The sequence below is a fragment of the Micropterus salmoides genome, unplaced genomic scaffold (genome assembly GCF_014851395.1).
Source record: "Micropterus salmoides isolate LMB-PRFRI ecotype aquatic unplaced genomic scaffold, ASM1485139v1 Ms_hic_scaffold_20, whole genome shotgun sequence".
NCBI lineage: Eukaryota > Metazoa > Chordata > Actinopteri > Centrarchiformes > Centrarchidae > Micropterus > Micropterus salmoides.
This window is the reverse complement of record NW_024041151.1, coordinates 8,553,014-8,580,360: the sequence shown is the minus strand read 5'-3', so window position 1 is coordinate 8,580,360 and position 27,347 is coordinate 8,553,014. Positions and strand designations below refer to the sequence as shown.

General features: G+C 39.8%; 2 protein-coding genes across 8 annotated transcripts in view; both read left to right on the top strand.

Moving 5' to 3' along the window:
- Nucleotides 1-892: 892 nt before the first annotated feature.
- Nucleotides 893-8,019, top strand: dck (deoxycytidine kinase). The gene is made up of 7 exons (XM_038733119.1): nt 893-1,089; nt 1,459-1,574; nt 4,473-4,666; nt 5,293-5,440; nt 5,587-5,702; nt 6,441-6,540; nt 7,856-8,019. Exons 1-7 carry the CDS (start codon nt 999-1,001, stop codon nt 7,880-7,882), a joined length of 792 nt encoding a protein of 263 aa, XP_038589047.1. The 5' UTR covers nt 893-998; the 3' UTR covers nt 7,883-8,019.
- A 777-nt stretch (nt 8,020-8,796) lies between these two features.
- The window catches only part of LOC119914097 (electrogenic sodium bicarbonate cotransporter 1-like), a 30,255-nt gene continuing 11,704 nt past the window's right edge, over nt 8,797-27,347 (top strand). For 5 of the 7 annotated variants that reach the window (XM_038733117.1, XM_038733116.1, XM_038733115.1 and 2 more), the window contains exons 1-12: nt 8,798-9,129; nt 12,964-13,037; nt 14,129-14,305; nt 19,138-19,270; nt 20,634-20,794; nt 20,893-21,072; nt 22,140-22,216; nt 23,045-23,202; nt 23,344-23,431; nt 25,155-25,309; nt 25,695-25,811; nt 26,621-26,795. In XM_038733117.1, coding sequence (XP_038589045.1) covers nt 9,110-9,129; nt 12,964-13,037; nt 14,129-14,305; nt 19,138-19,270; nt 20,634-20,794; nt 20,893-21,072; nt 22,140-22,216; nt 23,045-23,202; nt 23,344-23,431; nt 25,155-25,309; nt 25,695-25,811; nt 26,621-26,795 — 1,515 coding nt within the window. In that variant the 5' untranslated portion in view covers nt 8,798-9,109. Of the gene's footprint in view, nt 9,130-12,963; nt 13,038-14,128; nt 14,306-19,137; nt 19,271-20,633; nt 20,795-20,892; nt 21,073-21,293; nt 21,390-22,139; nt 22,217-23,044; nt 23,203-23,343; nt 23,432-25,154; nt 25,310-25,694; nt 25,812-26,620; nt 26,796-27,347 lie in introns of all 7 variants that reach the window. The other 2 variants (XM_038733118.1, XM_038733111.1) reach the window with 2 other exon arrangements.

Sequence of the window (27,347 nt, the reverse complement as noted above, 5' to 3'; positions counted from 1 at the left end):
AAATTTTCAGTCTCATTTGTGGGATTGATACTTTTACTTTAAAGTAAATGCAGTGGTGAAAAATACACATTGACTCAAGCAATTTACTTATGTACAATAATGAGATACCTGCACTTCACTTACTTCCTTTTTATGCTACTTTATATTGCCACTCTACCCATTTTCTATTTGCTTCACAGTTCTGTAACAGCTGTTACTAGTTCCTTTTCATGTAAAGATTTTACAAACTAAACAAATGATGCATTATTATACATTAAAGTACCCAACAGTAGATTAAATCGTCCCACCTTAACCAACAGCATACTAATAAGTAATTTATTCTTTTGACACTTGGAAGTGCAATTTGTTGCCAATACATTTGTACTTAAATGTCATTTTTTATTACTTGTGGTCGAATATTTCTCATTTTTGGGATTGGTACTTTTACTTAAAGCAAATGCAGTGGTGGAAAATAACACATTTACTCAAGTAATGTAGCCTACATAAGTACAATATTGAGATTCTTCACTTCTATTTTATGCTACTTATACTGCTACTCTACCCATTTTTTATTTTCTTCACAGTTCTTTAACAGCTGTAGTTCCTAGTTACTTTTCATATTAAGATTTTACATACACATAATATGATGCATTACTCATAAAGTACCCAACAGGAAATAGTTCCACTTGCACCATCAGCATAATACACTTTTTACTGTTGATACTTGTTACCATTATTAAAATACTTTGCTTAAGTAAATAGAAATGCGGGTATTTTACGTGTAATGGAGTGGTTTTATAGTATGATATTATTACTGTGAATACTAATTCCAGCACTGTGCAACAACAGAGCGGGCTGGAGCGGCTGCTGCTTCCTGGGCGGAGACACATCTGTGCAGTAAAGCTCAGCTTCCTGACGTCTGTTGCCGCCAAACCTTAAACAACAAGGAGCCCTCCGCTCACTGCAGCAGCTGCACCAGCTTCATCTAAGAAGGAAGACTTAACTATATTTGCTGGAAAATGCCTTTTACTTCAAAGAGGCCCTGCCCCGATGTAATGAACGACTCAATGGAGAAAAGGATAAAGCGGATATCAGTCGAGGGAAATATTGGTGAGTGCAGCCAAAGACTTTCTGCGGTGCAGCGCTTTTTGTGCCAAAAAAGCGAAATGTCACTTAAATTAACAGGCTAACTAACGCTAGCTTTAAACCATAGACTGTATTAAACCCGATCCAAACTAATGTAGGTGCAGGTGTCACGTTAGAGAAAGTTAATTAGTTAAGATCGGACTGTGAGATCTCTAGTTTTACCGATGGATGTTTTAACATTAATATCTAACCGCCAATTGCCAGGTTGTTAGTAACTTACTGCCTCACTGAACTATTATCTACCGTGCTCTGTGGCCTGCATAAGTTAGTGTGTTGGTAGACGCCTTGACTTATTTTATATTCAACTTGAATTGCTTCCTCCTTTGTGTTCAGCGGCGGGCAAATCTACCTTTGTGCGCCTTTTGGAGCAGGAGAGCAGCGACTGGGAGGTGGTACCAGAGCCAATCGCCAGATGGTGCAATGTCCAAACAAAAGGCAGTGACTTCGAGGTATTGTACAGTATTCCGGTATTCCTGCATTCCTGCAACAGTGCTGACACTCATATACACACACTTGCTGTGAAATGACCTCAGCTTAACCTCTAACTTAATTGTGGCCATTGGGAGGCAACTGACTGCATCTAAGTCATCACACACACACACACACACACATGCACTGGTCACCACCACCAACACACACACCCAGAGCAACAGATGGTCCCACCAGATGAACATGCCATCCTCGGGGCAGAAATCTCTAACCTCCCCCACTGTAACTGCAGGCCTAACCTTACCCTCAGACTAATTTTCAGTCTTTCAATTCGCCCATGTGTTGCTTGGTTTTATTTGAGCGAGTATTTTGAAGCATGCCATATGAAAATCTCATGATAGTGTAGCCTCTCCCATGATGAACAATAATACTTAAACGACTGAATTAATGTAATTTGGAAATGTATAAACACTATCAGATGAAAGCAGGGTTCAGTATGTTGCACACATGTAGACTCTATTAGGGATGAGTCATTGTTTTTATGGAGTGCTGGACTAAACATTGTTTTCATTATCGATTTTAATCTGTCAGTGATTTCCTCAATTTAATTGTTTGGCCTCTAAAATGTTTGAAAATAGAGAAAAATACAATGTATAAATATAATGTATATTGTTGTTCAATATGTTCAATTTACTATCATAGAAAACGTGACATTTTTGCTTCATAAATTACTAAAACAATTCATTGATTATTAAAATTGTTGCTGATTATTTCTTTGTTGATTCACTAATCATGTCAGCTCTACTTTTATGGTATTTATATATTTTTCTGCTTACATGAAAGCTATAATTCTTGATTGCCTAAGAATAATAGTGTTAAATTAAAGTCAGAATCATCACAAAGATATTATTTGGGGTCAGTACAATTGCAAACCCTGCAAAAACAGTACTGTACTGCTCCACAATCTGTGTAGCATAGTGTAAAATGATAGTATGGGGCTATTATCAGTATGTACAGCTGGATCCTCTAACAAGGCTCGTGCTGCAACAGCTCTGTAATGTGCAGTATGTACAACTACAGTAGTCTGGTCATGCGCCCTCTGCTGATCATGGAACCAACTTCAGTTCTGCAGAGCTGTGTGGTTTAAACACAACACAACAGATTCGCTCATGTACCTTATCACAGGGAACTGAGTGAAATTTGGAAAAATGGGAAGTTTAATGAGCTCGTTTGCACTTTTGCTTTTTACTGTCGTATACAGTGGGGCCAAAAAGCATTTAGTCAGCCACTGATTGTGCAATTTCTCCTACTTAGAACGATGAGAGAGGTCTGTCATTTTCATCATAGGTACACTTCAACTATGAGAGAAAAAATCCAGGAAATCACATTGTAGGATTTTTAAAGAATTTATTTGTAAATTATGGTGGGGAAAAAAGTATTTGGTCACCCACAAACAAGCAAGATTTCTGGCTCTCACAGACCTGTAACTTCTTTAAGAAGCTCTTCTGTCCTCCACTCGTTATCTGTATAAAAGACATCTGTCCACAGCCTCAAACAGTCAGACTCCAAACTCAACCATGGCATCGATCTGGGGCTCCACGCAAGATCTCATCCCGTGGGGTCAAAATGATCATGAGAACGGTGAGCAAAGATCCCAGAACTACACGGAGGGACTTGATGAATGACCTGCAGAGAGCTGGGACCAAAGTAACAAAGGCTACCATCAGTAACACACTACACCGAGACTCAAATCCTGCAGTGCCAGGCGTGTCCCCCTGCTTCAGCTAGTACATGTCCAGGCCCGTCTGAAGTTTGCCAGAGAGCATATGGATGATCCAGAAGAGGATTGGGAGAATATCATGTGGTCAGAGGAAACCAAAATAGAACTTTTTGGTAAAAACTCAACTTGTCATGTTTGGAGGAAGAAGAATGCAGAGTTGCATCCCAAGAACACCATACCTACTGTGAAGCATGGGGGAGGAAACATCATGCTTTGGGGCTGTTTTTCTGCAAAGGGGACAGGAAAACTGATCCATGTTAAGGGAAGAATGAACGGGGCCACATATCGTGAGATTTTAAGCCAAAACCTCCTTCCATCGGTGAGAGCCTTGAAGATGGAACGTGGCTGGGTCTTCCAGCATGACAATGATCCCAAACACACTGTTCGGGCAATGAAGGAGTGGCTCCGTAAAAAGCATTTCAAGGTCCTGGAGTGGCCTAGCCGGTCTCCATACCTCAACCCCATAGAGAATTTGTGGAGGGAGTTGAAAGTCCGTGTTGCCCAGCGACAGCCCCAAAACATCACTGCTCTAGGGGAGATCTGCATGGAGGAATGGGCCAAAATACCAGCTACAGTGTGTGCAAACCTGTTGAAGGCTTACAGGAAACATTTGACCTGTCATTGCCAACAAAGATTATGTTACAAAGTACTGAGTTGAACTTTTGATACTTATTTTCCACCATAATTTACAAATAAATTCTTTAAAAATCCTACAATGTGATTTCCTGGAATTTTTTTTCCTCTCATTTTGTCTCTCATAGTTGAAGTTTACCTATGATGAAAATTACAGACCTCATCTTTCTAAGTAGGAGAACTTGCACAATCAGTGGCTGACTAAATACTTTTTGGCCCCACTGTATAGATAGAAAACGAAATAAATGTAGGATTTGGACAGCTGGTTGATTTAATCCAAGAAATCTGAATACGTCACCTTTTGGGGAAAATTACATTTTGGACACATCCTTGGAGTAATTACAACTATATAAAGCACATTAAACATGTCGGTACAGATAATAAATGGCAGATTACCAGATTTTACCAAAGTGGTGCTTGTACAAATACTCGGACTGTGCACTAAGCCATATTTGCAACAGATTTATTGATCCAAGTGGAGTTTTAAAGTCACCCTATGTTGTAGGAGCTGACCACATCTCAGAGGAGTGGAGGGAACATATTGCAGATGATGTATGAGAAACCGGAGAGGTGGGCCTACACTTTCCAGAGCTACGCCTGTATCAGCCGGGTGCGTGCTCAGATCCGTTCGGCCAATGGGAAGCTCCAAGAGGCTGAGAATCCTGTGCAGTTCTTCGAGCGGTCCATCTACAGTGACAGGTATCAGTGACAAAACTGCCAGATATCTAAATGTAATAAAAATAATTAAATATACATTTTAATTAAATGGGTGATTCAGGTGAATTTGCATGTTTAAGACAATTGGATACATATGTATGAAAATCAATCTGAGCTTTTTACTTTTTGGTGAAAACTGTTTGGAAAGTGTCGATTAATGTTGAGATAATTCGGTGAAAATTAACGTAACAATTTGGAAGCTTTGTTGCTTTTCCCCATTTTTGTATAATTGTAAACTGAATATTTGGGGGTTTTGGACCGTTTGACAAAACAAGCAAGTTGGAGATGTCAGCATGGGCTCTGGTAAATTATAATTGAAATTTTTCACTATTTTCAGATTTTTTTAGTACACTTATTATTTCTATAAACATACAATATTTCAAAGTATGCTGCTGGACTGTAGCTGTTTAATGAAAGAAATAACTCAAATATTCTTTACAGTATATGTTAATTTTCTGTATTTTGAGCCTAATTTTTAATAAATTTTTTTTTATTCAAAATATATTTTGAAAAATAACCGCAGTAATGTGAAATATGTGGCTTTTTTCCCAAAAACTACGTTATTATAAGTTGAAACTTCTTGTCCATTAATTCCCCTCATGTCCTAGGTACATCTTTGCAGCCAACCTCTATGAGAGTGAGTGCCTGAGTGACACAGAATGGTCGGTCTACCAGGACTGGCATGGCTGGCTGCACAGTCAGTTTGGCAAGCACATTGAGCTGGACGGTATCATCTACCTCAGAGCTTCACCGGAGGTACTCTCCCTAGTCTCCTGAGCTTCCTTTACTGCTTTGTTCAATATTCGATTATAGACAGTTGCTGTGGAAAATAGTAATGTTTTAATTTTTGACCACTAGAAAAAAAGAATGAATCTAAACAAATATCTCAATCGTGTGTGTAGAGCTGTTTAGAGCGGTTGCACCTGAGAGGCAGGGAAGAAGAGCAAGACATCCCTCTGGAGTATCTGGAGAAGCTCCACTTTAAGCATGAGAGCTGGCTGCAGCACAAGACTATGACGTGAGCTTTCACATGCACACAGACTTTCATGGCATGTTTGCATCAGAAACTGTATTTCTGTGAGGACAACAGATGTATTTGTATTATAGAAGAAAGGGGTGTTTGTTTATCTGACTGATCTTGGCCATTTGAAAAAGACCTCATTGATGCAATAACATAAAAGGCAACTAAGACTTCCAGTCCAAATCATTTCATTTTATATTTATCATATAGCATGTCCACATTGTATCTAGTTTGATTTACAATTTTTTTTTGACATTACAAATGCGTCTCAGTCCAGACTCTAGATGCTCAAATCAGATTCCAAAGTGTCTTTTGCGTTACTCGCAGACACTCCAGAGTGACAGAAGTTCATCAGAGTGGCTGAGCAGAATCCACACTGCGTCGCTGAGTTCTGCACCGCAACTTGCCAGCGTGATATTTGTAGGGGGCGAGAAAATGGATCTCCATTTCTCATGGTGCTGAAAGGTTGCGTCACCAGCGTACATAGTTACTGATGCCCACATCGTAACCACAGTAGCGCAGTTTCACACCTGCCACGTTAAAGGGTTTATGAAATGGATGAGGCTGGAAATAGCAGGTTTCTTTTTGTCCTTTCTGTGCACAAGATTTCCCTACAAAGATGAAAGCTTCATCACCTAAAGGAAAAAACTTGAGCAAGATGGAAAAGGATGCTTTTTCCTGCATATGAATTGTTAAGCATCACTAACTCTGTTCCATGTCGTCTCTGGCTCACAGCATGGAGTTTGATTATCTCAGGAATGTGCCAGTCTTGTCCATAGATGTGAATGAAGACTTTAAGGGGAATGAAATCAAGAGTGCTGACATGATTGAGAAGGTGAGTGACAGATTTGAAATAGTCAGATAATGCTTTTTGGATTTGTCTCTAGTGAAATACTCTAAATGGACTTTAAGGTCAATTTTACAGGAGTCAAATATCCTGTTGGCCTTTATACCTACTATAAATCCCACAGAGGGTTTTGTATTTGTATGTTATAACCCACCACCCCACCTTACAACATTGATTTTGACTTATACATTTGATTGATGTTACTTTACCAATATTAATATTTTATATAAAATAAAAGATGAGATTTTTTATATAATATATTGCTTTGCATAAATCTACCCAGCTTTAAAGCAGTTAACTTGGCTCTATCAGCTGCAACATTGACATTCTGCTTATATATTTAAAATTAGAATTACAAACAGAATTACAAACTCCACTTGAAGTCATTTCTTTCTATTACTGAGCCCTAAAATCTAGCTTTCTTAAAACAAGTGTCAAAAAAGTTTCAAATAGAAATGAAGTTGTTTCAAGAACAACAAATGTGTGCGCATTTTGAAAATAGACAGAATAGGTGCTTGTGATTCTGTACTAGAATTAAGAAAACGATATTGATTTTAACTTCTAGAAATGAGTTAATTTGTATTGGAAGCATGTTCAAGTTTTGCCAGTTTTCAGTTGAAATGAGGCTTCAGTAAATTATCTTGATCTAAACATGATCCCTGTTTTATCTGTCCCATTTTGAAGAAGTTGGCATGGTTACTACTTGCAGAAATATGAAGTCTCACCTGTTGCAGGTCACTGACATTTTAAAACATTTGTGTACTGTGCTATTTTAAGGAAATAAACAGTCGGACATCAAGTATTTAAACAAACAAATTGCCTTATAAACAAGACTGTTTATTTGTGAGTTCTAATATTCTGTTTGTTTTGATCCTTGTTATGACTGGCAGCCGATACAGTGTTGAATTTTGGGAGCTGTGCGGCATGTGTGCGCTGCAATTGTTTTTATAGAATCAAGCATTTAAAATGTGTTTTAGGAGGTTATATACACTCTGCTAAGTGTGAACTTTTTGATACTGACACGCACACACCCAGGTGTCACCTATGGAAATGAGGCCCGAAAAGCTGCTTATGTAGTAGTTTTATGTTGTTGGTAAACACAGGTGCTTAGTAGAAATTTCCCTCCTATTCAAAAATTAACATGAAATGGACCAAGCAACACTCACGCAGTGATTTGCACAAATGACAAAAACCAACTTGCAGTTAGTGTCACCGAGGATGGGTAGAAAAAGATATGATTGTCACCGACGTTAGTATTCACAGTATTCATGCTAACAGTTTGTCTGTTGTGGTTCTTTTTCAGGTGAAAGAGTTCTTGAGCACGTTGTAAAGATCAATTGTTGATGGAATATATAGCCTATGCGCAAAGGAAGTGAGTGTTGCTTTTTAAACCACAAACTGACACAACAATGACAATTATTTTTCTATACATTAAAAATGGTCCGACCTCTGGCAATTTTTAAAAAACTTTTATGGCAGTTTTTTGTTTGTTTTGCTTATTTTACAAATGTATATTTATAAATGTTCTGGGTGCAAATGAAATGCATGACAATAAACTTGAAATAATTGTGTGTTTTAGTTGTGTAATATGTACCATGGTGATGTCTAGCTCTTGTAAAAATAACTCCTGGGGGGGGGGGGTGTATCTCAAATCAAACTATGTTTATAGTTTAGTGAAAACCAGAGATCCAGTGACTGTTCTGTAATTAGTGTCCTAAGTTCATAACTAGTCTCCTTGTCTTACAACTCTTCCAGAAGATGTCGCCAGTCTCTAACAGCATTCCAGTCAGCTATTTCTGACTGCTGAGCTTCCCTTTACCTGGTAGCGCCAATGCGATTTGTTTAAAGCTACCTGAAATAGATGCCTTAATTTTCACTTATAATGCTTTATAATTACAGAGATCCTGTTACATTGTAAGATGAAGCTCATATACTTATCTGATGCATGGTAAAAATGAAGACAGTTAAATCTGAACTGAAGATAAAGTCTAGTTAATATTTAAGATGTGTGTTTCGCAGATGTGCGCTTTTTCATAACAAGCAACTGAATTTAAGGTAATATTTGTAAAAAATGATACTGTAGGGATTCACCGGAATTCGCATCCAAACAATTGCTTTCTTTCAGATGCGAAGTGAACAACAGAGAAACCATTTATCAGGTTCAAGGCTTTGGTGCGCCACTTTCTGACCTCCACCCCCCCGGTGGCGTCACGCAAGAGGAGGGATGGCACTTTAAATATGGAAAAAGGACACGCTGCGCTCAGAGGCGCTATGCGAGACACAAAGCGAGCCTTTTCTTTACGATGTCACCCAGGTACGACCCGAAGAAGTCCAGTACGATATGAGGATTGTGTGTTACATGTTAAATTTGATTTCTAGAGTCGAAGAAATCATTCCAGCGCGATAAGCTCTGGCTCATCGACTTCTTTCTTACTTTTTGTCAACTTGAAAAGCGCAACAGCTAGAGTAGGGGACGATTTTCAAACATCGACTACAAGAGCAATTTGAAGTGAGCAGAACGACAGACTGATCATCTCCAAAGGGGAAGTTTTTCACCATGAGTTCCGAAAAGACCAAGTAAGTTTGTGATCGCTCTTCTTTCCTTGTTGAACTGCTTACTGCAGCCCGTTCTGCTGGGAGCCGTGTACTCCATGTGTTAGGGGCATTTCCTGGCCATGTAAATTAGGCATCAGGTGAATGTCGTTCACCAGCTAATACACATTCAGTGTCGTTGTTATGCGGGTTATTAGATAACGTTCAGTGCGTAAATCTGGGTTTAGTTGACCACTGGGGCCATACCTTTTGTAAAACTTGAGTGGACTATTGATTAGGATACTAAACAAGCAAGACATGTTTTCATTCATTCCAGTTACACCCTGGGCTGGATAAGCCAGTGTTGCTACACCACTGTGTTATGAACGTCTGTTAATCTTTTTTCCAAGAACTTGTCACTATTAATTAGAGAGACGCGGGGTGTGCAGGTCAAACGTTGGAGACATGTCTCCAGTGCAACTTTATGAATAAAGGTGTGTGTGCCTTGGAGCATGTGGTCTATGAGCTGACACCCCAAAAATCCACATTCGTAGTGGGCCAGCGTGTGCGTCAGCGGTGCGCAATGACGCGGATGCCAGAGCCTCAACAAATCGGACCTCACTGGTTGCTATCAAACACTTACGGTCTGCATGCACTTTCTGACATGCACCTGGAATTCATTAGCTGTTTGGTTCTTCATCTTCAACAAGTGTAAAGTAGTTACGGATGTTTGGCTTTACAGTATCAGTCTTACTAGGTTGGCCATGTGCTCTCAAAGTGTTACACCCATTCCAAGAAGCAGTTAAAAAAAGAACATCCTAAAGTGACATAACACTAACCATTATTTAAACGATGCCCCATCCTCCCTTTTAACAATGGCAGTAGTATCTGTAAAAACACAAGTTAATTCCTCATTCTTGTCTTATTATAGAAATTGTGAAATCTGCTCTTTACTGTGTATCAACCATTTACTCCTCCTCTTGGTGTTAACTAGAATCTTGAATGCTCTTTTGTGCACTGCTGAGTGATGTGCAACCTGACATCAATTTATTTCCTCATCTGTTCAAGTGTTGCAAGAGGAAATTCCAAATGTCAAGGCAGACCTGATGAGTAGCTAGTTCATTACATGTCAGTCAATGCATAAAAGACCACCTGAATATATGTGGTATGTCCTTTTCACCCCACTCTGATCTACTTAAAAAAATAGTAATAATGTAAACCTATAAACTGCCACAACCTTCTACATTCCAGCAAAGTAATTCTTCAAGCTTAAAAACACAGATCAAATATCGCTTTTGGGTGGAGTATCATGTTAAGTCTCCCACATCATCACTGAATGGCTTGATGCACTCACTGTGCTGGGGGCACCTACCTTCATGGTGAACATGGCTGGTGGGATTTGGTGCGTCATTCTGTAAAGAGATGTGGATGATCCCTGATCCCAAGCAGCTGATCCCGGCTCCTCACGCAGCAACAGGTTTATCCAGCCTCATGAGGTCACCAAGAACCGAAGCAGAGTGAAGGGGCGAGATGGATCCAGCTGGTTGTTTCCGTGATCCTCGCACAGCTTGTGATTTATTTATTTTTTGTTGGTAATCAGGCAGGGGAACTCATAGCAGGAAATGGGGAAAAAAAGATCACAAAGATTTCCTGCATTTACAATGACGTGAATGAGGAGACATGGGATCTTATCTGCCTTTTGTTTTCATACGCATACACAAGATATCAGAATCAGAAATACTTGGGGGGAAATTCTGTTATATGCATTAAGCCTCTTCTGCTTTTTTGCTAGCCTTCCTGCTTTTAGACTTTGCTGACTAATGCAGAAGAGTAGATTTAAGTTGTCTATCAGCTGCGCCTTGCATGTCGCCTTATCCTTTCCTCCACATTTCATTCCACTTTATGTACCGGCTAAATTATTTTTTAGTTTTCCTACATCCCAGATATCTGTGAACCACCTGTGGTATGTTTCTCATGATAAGGGTCTCCCTGTCTGAGGCTTCCGTGTGGAGTGAATATCATGGTTCCAGCAGTAAACCTGCAACATGAGCTTCCTTTACTTTCCTGTGTGGCCAGTGGTTTTCTGAAGGCCTTGTCACTGTGTTACATGACCTGCCCCCACCCGCACAAACACCATCACCAACAACCAACTTTGGTACCTGATGCAGAAGTAAATGCTACACAACTGAGCTGTGTTCCTTGAAAGATCCTGAAACCCATTTACAATATGTACGATGTTTGTGCAAGAGTGAATTAAAATAGCTCCGCCCATTTGTTTCCAGTTTTAAATGAGTCTCTTCTCTGTTCGCTGGCCATATTGTCAGTGACCCTTAAGGCTGCATTACAATAAGTGGTTCTTAACAAAGGAAAACAATGTGACCAAATTAATTCCCTGAAGCTGGTGGTATTACCTGTGTGATCTATACTTGCAGAACAGAACATGCAAAGAAATCTGGAACTAAATGGTAGCGCTGGCCCTCTCTACACGGTGCCCTGTGGGAACTTGACCTCCCTTTTTTTTGTAAGCAACAATGGGCAACAAAGGAGGGTGCAGAGGCTAATCACTGTTTTAAAGTTCCTTGTAAACTTGGCACCAAGCCCGGCCACTCCTCGTCACTTATTTGATCTTGGAGCTGGTGGCTTCACATTATGTCTGCTATCAGCGTTATACCTCTATCTCTCTCAAGGCCAGATACCATATCCACAGGGGAAATTCAGATGAGCTCGCAGTGCAATTGGAAGAACAAGTTGTATCCTTCCTGACTTTGTTTATTTAAAGTTTGTGTAAACTGCTCCCATCCCCTCATTTGTTGATTTGTGTCATCCTCAGTTAGGGATTGTGGCAAATGGAAACTGTTCATATGTGTATCGACATTCTTGATACGCGTCCGAAATCAAATATTTATTTTTGGGGTGTTTTAACAAAACTATTCTCATAAAAAAAGTTGTTCAGATCAGCCATGGCAGATGACTCCTTAATTTGATGGTGACACGCTTATGTAGTCCCAGCACAGTCTGAAGGAATAATTTGACTTTGAGGCTAGCTGTCCTGTGTTTTGAGATGACCACAATCAAAATGTGACACAAAAAAATGTATTCCTAGTTTAATGAAATATTGGCTTCCGTTTTTCTTTACTTTTTGTAAACCGGCATATTGTTTCTTTTGTAGCCGTTATGGCAGAAGTGCATTTTGAGGGATGGTTAATATGTTGCGGTCTAATCCACCTTTCGTGGCCTGGGTCAGTCCCATACTTTGCTGGACTGAAGGAGCCACATTCCTTGATCAACAGAATCTCTAAATTATGCAGCCTAGCAAGATGTCTCTGATGTCGGGACATACACATACATAAAGCCTTCTTTGTGCACTAAAAGGTCCAGTATTCATTTAAAAATGACCAATCACAGCTCCGTCTTAAAAGTGCTGCACAATTTATACATGGTCTCACTGAGAAAAAGGATGTATTCATGTCGATTGCAGCAATGTAGGTGGTCAGGAAGTGACATTTCGGTCATTTGTAAAATTAGTTACATATGACCAAAGTTAGCTGAATAAGAAGTTACTGACTAGAAGTGACTATCAGGATTGGGTTTCATGCCACAGAAGTGGGATTTGAATAAAAATATGGCATCAGTTATTGGCCTGAGGGTCGAACACTGCTTTAACAGTTTTTGATCGGAATTAATTTGAAGATTTGGTTGTGCCATTTTGTTCTTTGTTTATTTTTAAGTATATTTTACTGTTTTACAAAGTGGAAGTCTGTATTATGGTGGAAATGAGGGTGAATTAAGACTGAATGAAATTGGGGCAGAATGTTTGCAAGCATATCCCATGCTAACCTATGTGGTCATGTGTAATCATTTTTCTGTTTTGCTTTGTAGAGTGGAGGATGAAGCGGTGCTGGACAGAGGAGCGTCCTTTCTCAAACATGTCTGCGATGAAGAGGAAGTGGAAGGTAAGATCAGTGATGAATACGAGCACATTATCTGGCTGATAGACACGTCCTAAGCTTGAACCTATCCTTTCATCTACCCAGGTGAAAACTGTAGTTTTCGCACACATTTGTCAGAGACTCCAGTGTACTTCATACACTTAACCCATAACCACAGAATTGTACATGTACGTGCATTGGGATTCATGATCAAGAATGTCAACATTTATGTCCAAATACCCATGCTCCCTCTCCCTCGCTCACCAACATGACCTCTCTCTCTCTCTCTCTCTCTCACCTGCAAGTCTGTACCACACTTTAAAAAAATATAAATTTCTGGTATTTATAATGCCTGGTTGCTTATGCACACAGAGTAAAGTGCATGGCAGTCATTGACATTGGAGAGTGGGGCCAGTTTCAAGTGAAACATAGGCTGCCAATAGTTACTGTACAGGAAGAGTGTTTCTTAAAGTGTCCTAATCCTGTCCAGTGCTGGCTGTCGGCTAAAGCCACAAAAATGTTTTCTTTGGTGACGCCCATTTGGATTTACTGAGACATTCACATGTTACAAACCAACATTCAAGGATGAACCCTGCATGGGAGTGTTGAGGAAGTGCTTCAGTTTGTGTGTGCCTCAGGTGATCTTTGGTTTCAACACACAAGCATGACTGACCAAGTGTGAAAGATATTAAAACCCACAAGACATGGTTGTGGAATGCATTGTTGAAAAGAAGAATACATGGTTACTACAACACTTACTTAGTTAAGCCATGTATTGTTCTCTCTCCCTTTCTGTGTCTCTAATTACTTCCTGGAGACATTAAGTCATTTCCTTCATGAGCTGCTGTGTAGGAAGTAGTTGGTATTTATTTAATTTTGACTGACTGACTACATACTCTCTCTTTTCCTGATTGGGGAACAAACCTCCAATATCATCTCTCATCCTCAGCACAAGCCAGAAAGAAGTGATGCATAGCTTTCTGATAAACAAACATTTCATACCACATCACACCAGATCAAGTAGTCTCCATTGTTTTTGTCCTTCAAGTGGTGATACGGCTTTCAGGATTAATGTGATTTCCTTTTGCTCCCACCATTGTATTGTATTGTGGCAGGTCACCACACTGTGTACATTGGTGTGCATGTTCCCAAGAGCTACCACCGGAGAAGACGCCACAGACGCAAGTCTAATCACAAGGAAAAGCGGGAGAGACCTGAACAGAATACAGAAGGATGCAAGTCAGATGGGGAGAACGCAGATGACTCCACTGCAAACATCCTCAAACCGCTCAGTGAGTTCTGATAAAACTAACTGGTGAAATGCAGAATATAATTTATGGGAGCCACATTAGTAATGGTTATATCACTCTTGATGTTGGTTAAGCCAGTTGGGTGATGTACAGCAGCACTCCGCAAATCACAGCCTACAGGATATCAGATATCAGTGCTTCTGTACTTAGAGGTAGTTATTCAAATGGAGCAGGGAGGGCTGGGTGGGGTGGCAGCCAAGAAAGCAAAAAAAAATATAATCCCCACCAGGCAGAATCCTACACTCAATAGAATTAATGGAGAGAGGTGATGGGAACAAGTTAAATACTAATCTGAAAATGACACTGGATTGGCTTAAAGTGTGTTAGTAAATATAAGACAGGGGAATTATCTTTCACCTTGATGATTAACGTGGTACTTTGTGGGATTTGTGAGAAAGAATTCTCAGAAGCTAAAAACCAGGTGGATGGGGGGGGGGGGGGACTAGCAAAGCAGAAGAGGCAGCAGAAACGGCAAAATATGAAGATGTTTCACCAGCTAGAACAAGTGGGCCTAATGCAGCCTCAATACTGAGAATTAAAGAACAACTAAGCATCGAATTATCAACGTTATGAAATAATCCATTAAATAGTGGTAAACTGAAGTGATAAATCAGGATCTACCAACATGACTAAATTACATGCAAAATGCACATTTAAGATTGTGGCCAGTCTCAGGAGTCTTCTTCCTCCTATAGGAAAGCACACCAGATGTCTTTCCTTATGCAGAAGCTGTGGTGGAGCCATTAATCCCAAGATTTTTTTCTAGAACAGGAGGAATTATTATTCCAACAGAGGATTTGGGTATAAATCAGCTTTAACCCGTGTGTCTCCTGAATATACAACAAGAGACTTTTTTTTTTAATTAACGTGGTAACACAGGTGGGAAAGCATTAAACAAAGAGCCCTTAGAGTCGACAACATAATTTAGCATCAGTGTATAGTAAATGCCCCAGATAACTGTATGGGGAACCCAATGTTGTATCGTTTTATCCTTGATGATGACTCTGTACCACCACACAAACCTCTTGCATGGGTAATTCATTTTTTTTAAAGCACCAAACATTACAATCTGGTTAAAACTATTTGCAAGCCATGCAATTATCATAATACTGTAATTCACCTTAAAATGGCACAATGGAGAGTGTTTACTCTCTGATTTACTGCTGGTGGAGGTAGCCATTAAGGTCTCAAAACATTTTGGAGATGGGGAGGAGGCAGGGATTTGCCTCCTCAGGGCATGTGTGGACAATGACAGCAGCACCACATACCTGGCGGCTGCTAGGACAAAATGTAAACCTATTCATTACATTGAAATTTGTTCAAAAAAAGTAAAATGTGGTGAAATATGGTAAAATGGTAACGCAACCATTGCAGATGCTTAAACAAGCATTGAAATACTCAGTAAGGAGACTTTCGCTTTTCTAGCAACTTGATCAGACAAGTGTATTTGAAGCAGTAGACACTTTCTGTAGACATACAGTGGAGATTGCAGTGAGAACATAGTTTTGAGCAACACCTTCAGATAAGGTAAACTAGTAGATACATCACCAAACTGTATGGCGTGCCAAAATAGTTTTGAAGGCAAAGCATGGATCATCTGAGGAGCCACAGAGGAAGGATTGATTCATTGCAGGACAGCCTATGATTTGCTGTTTGCATTAGACAGCAACAAATGGTGTTTCAGAATGCAAAATTAGTCGCTACCTGAGAGCAGGTTGTTGCACTTTGCACTGCGTTAACTATGGGAGAGAATTAGCAAAAATCAAACCACAGGAATTGGATGCTTCTAAATGGATTGAGAATTTAGGGAGTTCACTATTACAGATTAGACATAGGTGTGGTAGAAATCATGGTGAGACTAGGTCATCAGGCATCAGGAGTGTCTTTATATATATATATATATAATGCACGCTGTTGCAGCCTGGTGTTTGTAACCTGTGATTATCCGCTCAGTATGTTTTCAGGACCTCAGTTACACACAGGTTGTCATTCATCCTCACCTTGGATTTGTTTACCCACCTACAATCACACCTTTCTTGATCATGCCGGCATCATATCAAGCTATCGGCTCACAGACTCTACGCAGCAGACAAGCGCTAATCCTCTCACGCTGCTAGCTCCTCTGACGCTGTAATCCTCCTTTGTTTCACCTCATGTGTAAACTAGCCTGTGTGCTTAGTCACTCCAAGGTGCCATGATATGATAAGTATTTTGCGAACATTATCTCTGTCCGTTGTAGATTTCAAGATATCTGATTACTGAGTGAGTCATACAGTTTGGTTATGTACTGGTGTGAAAGAAAAACTGCATTATACTTGTTTGTTTTTTTTAACCAACAGCCTTTTCAGTTTCTTTTTCATAAGGTAATGTAGAAAAAGATAGACTAATATCTATAAAATGCAAAAGTATTGATAGCAGCTTTACAACCATTCAGCATTGTCGTAAAACAGTAAACAGTAGTTAAAATTGTGAATTTTGTCATAAACTGCGACCTAAATGTCAGTAGCAGTCAACATTACTGATAAAGCCTTTTATCAAGGTCTTAAATGAATGCCCTTAATTTACCCTCAGGCATTTTATGTGTGCATGGCTCTAACATGGAAACATTGGTGTAAATGCAAACAGTGCTACTGGTTGTTCAATCATGGTCACACTGTAAATCAGCAGGGGGACAGAAGAGGGTTAAAATGAATGGGATAAAATGTTTCACTTTAAATGCCCGCTCTAACCCACACAAACTACTTCTTTCTGCTTCAGTCTTATATGGTTGACCACCCTGCAAAAATGTTCATATTAGAGTTTTACCTTTTTATTTAGTGAGAGGGCATGTTTCCTTACCCTTCTACTGTCCCTACGAAATCTTCTAATTCCACCACTAGCTCACTGAGTAATGGAAGAGCATGATATCTTGGCTTGTGTCCTTAGGTTTCAAAATATCAGGTTCATGAGTTCCCTAAAAGTTTGTGTATATGTATGTGCTGCTATAGTACATAAACATATGACAGTAGACAGGCCCTGTGGCCATGTGGAAAACTGAAAGATCTCCTGTGTTTCTGTTTTGGGCCAGTGGTGGATGCCGCTTGTGTGTGCTGCACAGTAATGCTGACGTACGAGATGGGAGGGAGACACCAAGTGTTCCTGACCCTAAAGCTGTTTCCAGCATTTCCAAGACAGTGATCTTGACCTTCATGTAGCTTAACATTAGACTTTCTCGCTACAGCAGAAGAGTTCCAACTGTACTATTTTAAAAACAACCAATCTAAATTAAGCTTGGGTGCGCTGAGTCAAGATTAAAAGACTACAGGCACTGTTACGTTGTCGAGGTATTGGATTGGAATCCTGATTGGTGCAGTGTATCAAGAGAAAGCTGCATAAATAGCCTCTTGTTACCTACAACTTAACCTCTACTTTGTCACATCACTTCAAAGTTGCACAACTTTCCCAGAAGTGATAACAAGAATAAGTACCTCTTCTTACAATGGATAACCCACAATAAACAGGATATAAAACATTGGGGCTCTCCTTATTGTTTGTATAACTGGGATTTTATCAGAGTTCTTGCCAAACATGGAGAATCCTCAGGTCATGTTTGTAGTTTCTGAAAAGTAGGATGCAAGTGATCAGTATTCATCTCGCACCTTTCTCAGGTGTGCCCCTGGCTCCCCCGGTCTGTATGTTGAAGTGTCCTTGGGCAAGATACTGAACCCCAAGTTTTGTGCGTGTGAATGTTGTCTCCCTCTGATGAGCAGTGGGCACCTTGCATGGTAGTCACTGCAATCAGTGTATGTGTCATACAGTGAAGTTTTGTTTTGTTTTTTTACCTTTTATTTATTCAGGGGAGCTTCACTGACAGGAAGCTTCTCTTTTGGCACATCAATGGTGGTAAATGAGGGAAAGCACAACTGGGGATTGAGCCGGCAACCTGCCAGTCACAAGCTTGCTTCTCTAACCTTTAGGCCACCACTATTTGCACTTTACAAGTACAGTTCATTTACTATTTATATGCTAAGGAAACGTTCTACCTCATAAATGTGGTTTGCCAAAGTATTTCCCTCTAGCTTAAATACCAGTACTTTTTTTTTCATGGGTTCAAGCTGGTCAAGAGACATTGTGTCATATCAACAAACACACATTCAAAGATGGCTACATTTCTTTTTATACAGCTACATCATTGTTTGTCCAAAAAAACACTTGTACCTTTTGATTTGCAGATTAATGACTCAATCTTCTTGCAGATTTTGGAAGGCTAACAGTGAATATTGCACATTTTATATTTTTATTATTTCATTATACCACAGCTTCCATTGCCTCAGCTTTCCTGAACTGCTAACTGGTGATTGCGTCATTCCTTGAGACTATAAAATGAATTATTACTCTGCCAGTGAGATTTACTGTGTGATTATGTGACTTGTAGTTACTAACGTGCAGGGAAGATGAGTGTTGTATGGAACACTACTCATTAAACCAAAATTTTATGAAAAGTGTAAAGCCAGACTATATCTCAAGCCTGTGCAGGAAAAATGCTGTGACTTCATGTTGAGCTGTATGTGTTTATAAATAAGATCTGCAATTGCATGGCCTGTTTCTTACCCCAGGTCAATTCAAGCAAAGCCTACATGAAGCAGTCACATATTCTCACAGTATGAGTAACACCATAATTTTTAATCATGCTTTATCAACTTCAGTATAGTAATTAGACCTTTAGCTTTAGTATATAATACAGATGTCTGAAATCTTTGACATTTTGGGTTTATTAGGTTTCAGATAAAGTCACAGGATTGATTTGTTGATCCCTAATTGGACTCTTCTTTTAGTTTCTCCAGCGGAGAGGATCAGGTTTATCCTGGGAGAGGAGGACGATGGTCCCCCACCTCCTCAGCTCTTCACTGAGCTGGACGAACTACTGGCTGTGGACGGGCAGGAGCTGGAGTGGAAGGAGACAGCCAGGTGAGCCACTGAGCTGAATGTCTTTTAAGCAAGGCATGCGATCTGTCACCCCTGCCCATTACATTAAGAGCCATGGGAAGTGTAATCACAAATTTCCTGGAACAGAAACCCTTATGATTACTTGTGTTTTGTATGTGTAGGGAAATAGGCCGTACTCCAGTGAACTCCCAGTCTACTCTTATCTGATTGAGATCTGAAGTACCTGTTCTGTGGGACCAGAAAAAGGCAGAAACTCCCACATGGTCAGCACAAGATGTAATGTTCCGGTTAGCTCTGGAGCACATGGAATTTAGGCAATACAAATGTAGATATAATTTTTTTAATGTCAAAAGTGGCTTTTACATAGTTCTGTAAAGGACACATGAGACGTGTGTCTTTTATTTATTGTAATAAGAGTTGTATTGTAAGAGAGTTTTAGTATTGCATTTGTCAAGTGTTCTGTTAGTAATGGGCTCATCTGAGTCTGAGGGATATAGTTATGCCACAGATAGGCTAGCAAGAGGGCAAAGTCATTCAATTTATGCAATTGTTTTTGACCTTCTTGGAGTAACATAGACGCACACAAGGAATTCACAGATGTGTGATAAACATTTCTTCATTTATAACTGTACTTTTGAATTATTTGTCTCCTGTTTTGGGAAGGGAAAGTGGGGTTACACGTAAGGGAAGACAAATGAACTCCTTGAGTGTCTCCATGGTCAGACTCCTCTCCCAGTAAAACGGCTGGTCACAGGCGTGTGGACCACAGCCAGTGGGATACTCTATCCCCAGAGGAAACCCCATCCTCAGGCCTCAGGAGACTGGCTCTTTGTAGTAGCGACATGTGAGGCATTATTATTAAAAAGAAGCCTTGTCCTGAGTCTTACCTTCAAGGCTAAGCTCATCCATGGTAGTAACAAAGTCTCTTTTCTCAGATTTAGTCATGTGTGGTCCAGCATGCCATGTATTTTCTCAAATCTAGTGATTTATTGTTTTATTTCTACGCTTTCCTGCATCCCCTATTGTAGCCTTGTGGACTGTGACTAATACAAAACACTAAGGGGGGTTGGGATTGTTTTGTAAAGAAAAGAGAAGCTATCTTGTCTCCTTTTTGTTTGAAACCCTTATTTGTTCATAACCTTTTAAAGGCATTGTAATGTACTTTTATTTATATTTTGCATTGACCTTTACTTGCAGGAACCTATTAGAGAGAGGGGCGGAGAGAGAGGGGGGGGGGGGGGGGGAGAGAAAAAATTATTATACAGACTCTGGCATCTGGGCTTTTTCAGGAACACCAGGTTTATTGGCAGCAGTACGAGTCCAGTACTGTAAATACATCTCAACACTCTCCCTACTTCTGTGTCTTTTGTCCTCGCCTGTCCAGATGGATCAAGTTTGAGGAGAAGGTGGAGAAGGGCGGCGAGCGCTGGAGTAAGCCTCATGTGGCCACGCTCTCTTTACACAGTTTGATGGAACTCAAAACGTGCATCGAGAAGGGCACCATCATGCTGGACTTGGAGGCCTCCTCACTGCCGCAGGTTGTCGGTAAGTGGGGTTGACCAGAATAACAGCACACCTTTGCCCATTTGAAGGTTTTGAAGAAGGTGAAGCTGACTTTGATCTTCAATCTGTCCATCTAACAGAGATGATCACAGACAACCAGATCGAGTCTGGTCAGTTAAAGGCGGACCTGAAGGAGAAGGTCATGTACACGCTGCTACGTAAGCATCGCCACCAGACCAAGAAGTCCAACTTGCGCTCCCTTGCCGACATTGGCAAGAGTGTGTCCAGTGCAAGTAGGCTGTTTTCCAACCAGGAGAATGGTAATAAAAATTAAAAAATTTTTACCCTCTTATCCCAATTCTACTTTTTTTCTCTTTGTCTTCTGATTTACTTCTGATATGAAATCCTAACTACTCTTGTATTAGATTAAAACAACCTCTCACTTCTTTTCCTTCTTTTTTTTCCTTGTCTTTTTTTATCTTTTTTTACCTTCTCTTTGGGTCTATGTGGTCTCTGACATCCTGCATCTTGGGTGTTATAGCACGCAACCCCCTTGAACAACCTGTGCCTTGTTTTACCCCACAAGACTCAGAGGAACCATGCGAGGTCATGAGGAGCTCCAGCATGGGATACCTCTGTAAGTGAGGTCACAGCACTCCTACTGAAAGCAGCATAGTTGGAACACACTCCCATGTTATAAAAAAATAAATCAAAAAAACCCAGTTCCTTCACTAATTAGGAAAGTGGAATCAGCCGCACTCCCCAGCCTACTGGCAGCAGCATTGGAGCAGGGCAAGGTCCTGCTTAGGGCAAAGAGAGAAATGACACACAAAACATACCATAGACACATAAACGACCCACGGTTCGTAACGCCATTGCATTAAAAAGCCGGATGAGCTGGATGTTTAGTGCCACAGACTGAAGCAAATCAGTGTAGAAATTCACAACAAAAGAATAGTTTCGCTCCGTAACGCCCACTGTACTTAACTAAATATTTATCTGGCAACAGAAAGCTAAAATGTTGTAGACTCTCTAGCATTGTCAGTAAAAAGTGGCAGAGTAAATGGACTGTATTTAACTGAGAAAGTTTACATTCTCACTCATTTGCCAATAGTTGCCTAAGCATGCTTCTGCTGACGTGTGTAAGCAGCGGACCTAAGAGAGCAATGTATCCCAGCTCTCCTCTGTCTGGAGCGCCTGAATGAATGACCATCTGGCATTAGTCCTAAAGCTTAAGCCTTGCCACATTTAGCTAGGTCCTGAGTTTTCTGGCTTCTCATCTTGTACTTTCCTGGTGCCTTTCTTTTCTGGGACTTGTCCTCCACCTAGGCCAAAATGTTTTGCCGGGGGGTCTCTTTGATCCTAACAGCGCCTTATCTCTCTGCAGGTAGCCCAACGACTGCCCCTCGAAACCTCACCTCCAACAGCCTGAGTGACTTCTCTGATAAACCAGAGAAAGATCAGGTAATACGCCCAACTCTCTGTTTTGTTGCATAGATAGGATATGCAAGCTATTATGGACCCTAGTAGAGGATATGGTCTCTGTTCACAAACCAACACTATGCATGAGCGTGCGCTCTCTCTCTCTCTCTCTCGCTCTCTCTCTCTCTCTCTCTCTCTCTCTCTCAACAAAAGCTCACTGTATCCCATCATGTGAGTTTCTATCATCTGCACATGTAGTTTCTCTCACTGTCATGACTCATGATTGAGTAGCCAACTGTAATTTGGCTGTGTGGCCTACAGATACACCACACATAGATGAAAGTTCTAAGAAGCAGTTAAACTGTAACAGCCGGAATTACACTCTAACAACAGTTAATGCACCTGTAGATTTGTCAAAATGGCCTGGCCTTTGACATGACAGTCTTAGTTAATCATCTCCCTGCAACTATTCTTTCATCAACAAGTCATGTGTATATTCTTTTGCTAAGTCCAAAATGAGCACAGTGTACTTTGCATTTCAGTTTGGTGTAAGACTGTAGATTAGGTGGCATAAAGTCAAGCTGCTGTTCTGCACATAATTCTAGGAAAGGGCGGGCACTACCTGTTCTAACGTGCTTATAAAGACATTGAAAATACCATGTCAGTCCAGGCCTTGTTACAGTCACATGTTAATCACTACTTCTATTGAAAATGTCACATCTCTGATTGATCATCCATGGGAACAAGAGTTTGTGTGTGCATGGCTCACTGTCTTACATAACAAATGGTGTGTATTCATTGTTACAGTGCTGCCAGACATTTTCATTGGACGACTTTTCCTTCCCTGCTTTGCTCTCTCTGTCCTAACAGCTGAAGAATAAGTTCATGAAAAAATTGCCCCGTGATGCAGAAGCATCAAACGTGCTGGTCGGAGAGGTAGACTTCTTGGAAACTCCCTTTGTGGCGTTTGTACGTCTACAGCAGGCGGTTATGCTGGGGGCTCTAACCGAAGTCCCTGTGCCCACAAGGTAGAGCACATAACAACTGCATCTGAAAAATAATTACCTTCACTTGAACTTGACTTGGATGAAGTCACATATTTTATTGATCTCATGACTAACCACAATGAAACAACTTTGTAAACATCTCATTTTCATTTTGTTACTCAGGTTTCTTTTTGTCCTGCTGGGGCCCAAAGGTAAAGCAAAGTCCTATCATGAAATTGGAAGGGCCATTGCCACCCTGATGTCAGATGAGGTACTATAGAACTATGCTAATTTTGATATTTGTCATTTTACTTTCACTGTCTTAACATTTGCTCTTCAGAATGTGCAGAGACATTGGATTTGATGCGGCGTATCTGTACTTGTAGTTTTGTTTTGAACTGTAAAGCAACAGGACTGATACAGAGCACAAAATATCCTCACTGCTCGAACGCAATAGATCTCCTCCTATCTAAGCTCTGATTGGTTGTGAACTTGAGATGATGGCATCTTGAGGTCTCTTTTGGATTGAGGTGGCCTATCCTCCTGACAGTGAAAACCAATTACTAGAAATGAAGGACGGCCTTCTGATTCTTATCTCTCCACTTTGTATAATGCATGTTTATTAGTCATTCATTTACTGCCCGTAGACTGTCACTTAAAATTAATGCTGTACTAATAAATGTGCCATAAAAACATAAAACTTCAATAACAGGTTTGTGTTTATTTTATTTAAGAAGGGACTCATATAAATGTGCAGTTTTAGACATACAGGCTAATTTTCATTTGCAGTCCCTGGCAGTTTGATGGTACATAAAAAAAAAATAAAATAACACATCTGTTTCATGTTTATCATGTTAACTATCTTAGTTTGGTGTGTTAGCATGCTAATACTTATTATTTAGCGCTAAATACAAAGCACAGCTCAGGCTGATGGGAATGTCATTTGAAAGTATTTGGTCATGAACCAAGGTTTTGCACAAATTTTGGCTTGATAATAGTGCTATAGGAAAACTTAAAGAATGACGTTACAGTTCAGCCTGTGGCATATCTAAATGATTACCATGATGCATAATCAATAATGACAATTTTTCCCCAATTCCTTATTTATGTCAGTATTTATAAGGTCCAGATGCCATGATTACACCTACACCTCCTACTGCAATTGTCCTCTTGCCAATTCTCTTAGCTCTCTGGATATTGCTGTATTAATCATCACAGCAGTTTGCCTAGCCAGTCCTGTTTGCAGTGACCTGTTTATAGCTTAATTGTTAAGCTGTGTGTTGTAGTTGTAGGAGACAAATTTGTTTTTGGTGCCAGCATTTTGGCCAATACAGTAACGCAAACATTTTTGTTTTCATTTCCCCTTTTATTATGTGTTTTTTTTGTTTTTGTTTTTTTTTACATCCTTTTTGTCCATCTCTGGTGTACTTCTTCACGTCTCCTGACTTAACCTCTCTGTGTTGTCAGGAATGTTAAACTGCTTGTAACGTTCTCAACCCTGAGAGCCAATTCCCACAGGCCTCTGCTAGGCTTCCCATTATATCTCATGTCAACGTGGCAGGATAGGAAGTGTTTTTCCTGGATTTCCTTAAGTTAAACTTTACCCTCTCTGCTCTCCCTAGACAGTTGTGTCACAGATTTATCAGATGTTTGTCCTTTTCATTCATTAGCTCTATGCTGACCAGTAGTACTCTACCAGCTTGTCTCTGTAGCCCTGGAGTACGCACACATAATTAATCATTATATGTGTACATTGTGAAAGAGAGAAAATTCTTGGTTTTTGTCATTATTATAGTGGTGAGGTTTGTTGCCATTATTTGACTGACACGCTACACTCTGTGACCCAGTAAAAGGGAGTACGCAGTGTTCTTAAGTGAGCCATTGTAATTGCCCATTTTGTTTTTTCTGTCAAGCCCTGTATAAATAATTTAAGGACACGTTGCATTATTGATTGGCTGATGACTAATAGGTTGGTTATGTTTGTTTGCTGTCAGGTATTCCATGATATTGCCTATAAAGCAAAGCACAGGCAGGACCTGCTGGCTGGTATCGAGGAGTTCCTGGATGAGGTCATTGTCCTGCCACCCGGAGAGTGGGACCCTGACATCAGGATAGAGCCACCAAAATCTCTGCCTTCTTCAGACAAGAGGTCCACTCTAATCTACATGACCTAATCTAAATTGATGAAGTCACAGCACATAAATCTATTACAAATATATCTAGTTTGTTACATGAATGTGAATGTTACATATATTTGACATCATGAAAAAATCTTTCCAACATCACCTCATTCACCTGTTCTTAAAACAAGATTATGTAACTTATGCTGAACAGTGCTTCTGAGAATACAAATGACAAAACCACTATTTAGCAATTAGCTGAAATAGGAACATATCAGATTATATTATGTATCAGAAAAGATCCTCTCTATAGTACATTCAATAATCTGTTATGCCTGTATAGCATAATTGGAAATTAATGTCTACTCTATTGAAGGCTTGTGGAATGTGACTGTTAATCTTCTGTTGTTAAAGGAAGAACATGTATGCTGGATTAGAAGCACCTCAGATGAATGGCGACACTCCCCATGATGGGGGACATGGAGGGGGAGGAGGACACCAGGTTGGAGAGGAGCTTCAGCGCACTAGAAAGTAATGAAGATTTCACTTTCTTAACAAAATGATTTTAGCTACAGTGAAATAAATATAAAAATAAGAAGTCATGTCATCCTCACAGATGGTGGCCTTTTGAAAACAGTGTGTTGTCTAAATAAACATTTTTATTTAATAAAAGAACGAGGACATTATCATATTGGTCATAATCCTGATTGCATATGATTGTTGACAGTGAAGATATGCATCGTACAGTAAGAATCATAACATAATATTTTTGCCTTCCAGTAAGTTTCCAATAAGTAAAAATTTCACACGACTGGAGAACAAAGAAAGCACTTCATTATTGCATAACATTTTTTCATTCAATGCCAAGTCTCCTCCTTCAGACTGGTCCTGAGATCACTTTTTGATGGTCTTGGTCTCGTCTCGGACTCGACCGCATTTGTACTCGTTCTTGTCTTGGTCTCGGACATTGAGGACTCGAGATTTTATTTCAAGACCATAAGTTTGGGAATATAAATAAATTGCTATTGCATTGTCTGATTTATTTGTTAACATCCTAACTTTGAGTGGATGTAAAAAGTATTGTTTCAAATGCAACCAATTACCCTAATTAAAATTGTGTTGTTCCCGTTAATAACTGTCACCCTTCCCAGCAATGGTAAGCATGGAAAAGGAGTGCTGAATAAAGATGCTTATGTTGATTTCAGCTGACTACAACATTAATATTTATAGTAAAGTAATGTTTTTTTTTTCCCCACCTTGTCTGTCATTTATATAGCAGAAGTAAGACAAGTTCTGGAAATTATGTTGTATCTACTAACTTAAATGGTTCTGTCTTTAAGGTTTTGTGGAGGTCTTGTCCTGGATATCAAGCGAAAGCTGCCATTTTTTGCCAGTGACTTTTATGATGCAATACATATCCAGTCTCTGTCAACCATCTTATTCATCTATCTGGGCACAGTCACCAATGCGATCACATTTGGAGGTTTACTTGGCGATGCTACAGAAAACATGCAGGTAACAAACACGAGTCACGAGTCCACAGAGTAAGTAGTACTCATGACGAACTGACTGAACTTCATGTGTGAAAGTGGTGGAGTACCCCTTGAAAATGTCAAAGCCTGAAGCGTGTTGTGTCATCATTTCCAGGTAGATTTTAATAATAAAGTAGGTTGTGTTTTTACAAAAGTGACTGTGGAAAGCTATAATGGTTCCGTACTAAACTTTTGTGTTGCGTATCTTTTTATGTACTCCCTTCTTCATCTTTTTACTCACGTGGCAGATTTTGCTTTTTCTAATGTAACCAAATTGAAATATGGTTCACAAGAGCTGGGCACTGTATGTATCCTATACTTAATGGAATTAATATGTTTTAAGATGTTTTAAGATGATTTTCATCTCTGTCATACTATAGCTCTCCATGTTAAATTACAAATTAATGAATAACAAAAAGAGTTGCTGATAAGCCATGCTAATTTGGAGCTCAAAGGCTCATACTGCAGCCATCTGTTGTACCTGCTGTTGACTACAATTTGTAGTATGATAGCATACACTGCTACATCCATCCTG